The sequence below is a fragment of the Habropoda laboriosa genome, unplaced genomic scaffold, assembly GCF_001263275.1.
Source record: "Habropoda laboriosa isolate 0110345459 unplaced genomic scaffold, ASM126327v1 C5928085, whole genome shotgun sequence".
Taxonomy (NCBI): Eukaryota; Metazoa; Arthropoda; class Insecta; order Hymenoptera; family Apidae; genus Habropoda; species Habropoda laboriosa.
The window spans coordinates 1-581 of NW_017127254.1; the positions used below are offsets into that span (position 1 = coordinate 1).

A 581-nucleotide genomic window follows, 5' to 3' on the forward strand; every position below is an offset into this window, starting at 1 on the left:
AAGGGGATATTGGACACTTTGAATTGAAAAATTCTGCAGTTGAAAATATTAGTAAAATACCAGTTTTAAATGTACAACCTGCAACACCATTACCAAGGAGAAGTCTAAGAAGACAAATTGCTTTTGATGAAAGTGATAAGATTATGCATAAAATGTCACCATTAAAAGAAATTACAAAAAATAAACATGAAGTCAAACAAAAAATAAATGAACATGATGAAAGTACAAGAGTTTTAAGAAATAGAACTGTTATAGTACTTGATACACCTACAGCTAGGAGAAAATCCTTAAAAGAAGTGTCTACTAGCATCCAAGAATTAAAACATAAGGAAAATAAAACTCCTTCAGAAAGGAGAAGGAGAAAAAGTTCATTTAAAGGCAGCATTAATGATAAGGAAAAAATGGATTTATACAGTTGGAATGATAACATGTCTTTAGAAGAAAGTAATGTCAGGAGAAGATCTACTAGAAGTGTTAAATTTTTAGGTATGGATAGTTGCTAATAAACTAGTATTTTATGTTCTTTAAATGCAATATTTGAGTGAGTACATTGTTGCAGAAAAAGAGTGCAGTGGTTGGGA

General features: G+C 29.9%; 1 protein-coding gene across 1 annotated transcript; it reads left to right on the top strand.

The window, feature by feature from the left end:
• Positions 1–8: 8 nt before the first annotated feature.
• Positions 9–503, top strand: LOC108570058 (the record flags this gene model as incomplete). The annotated part of the gene is made up of 2 exons (XM_017941637.1): positions 9–132; positions 193–503. Coding segments are annotated over 2 exons (435 nt in total), but the record flags the coding sequence as incomplete, so codon positions are not given.
• Between the last annotated feature and the right edge of the window lie 78 nt (positions 504–581).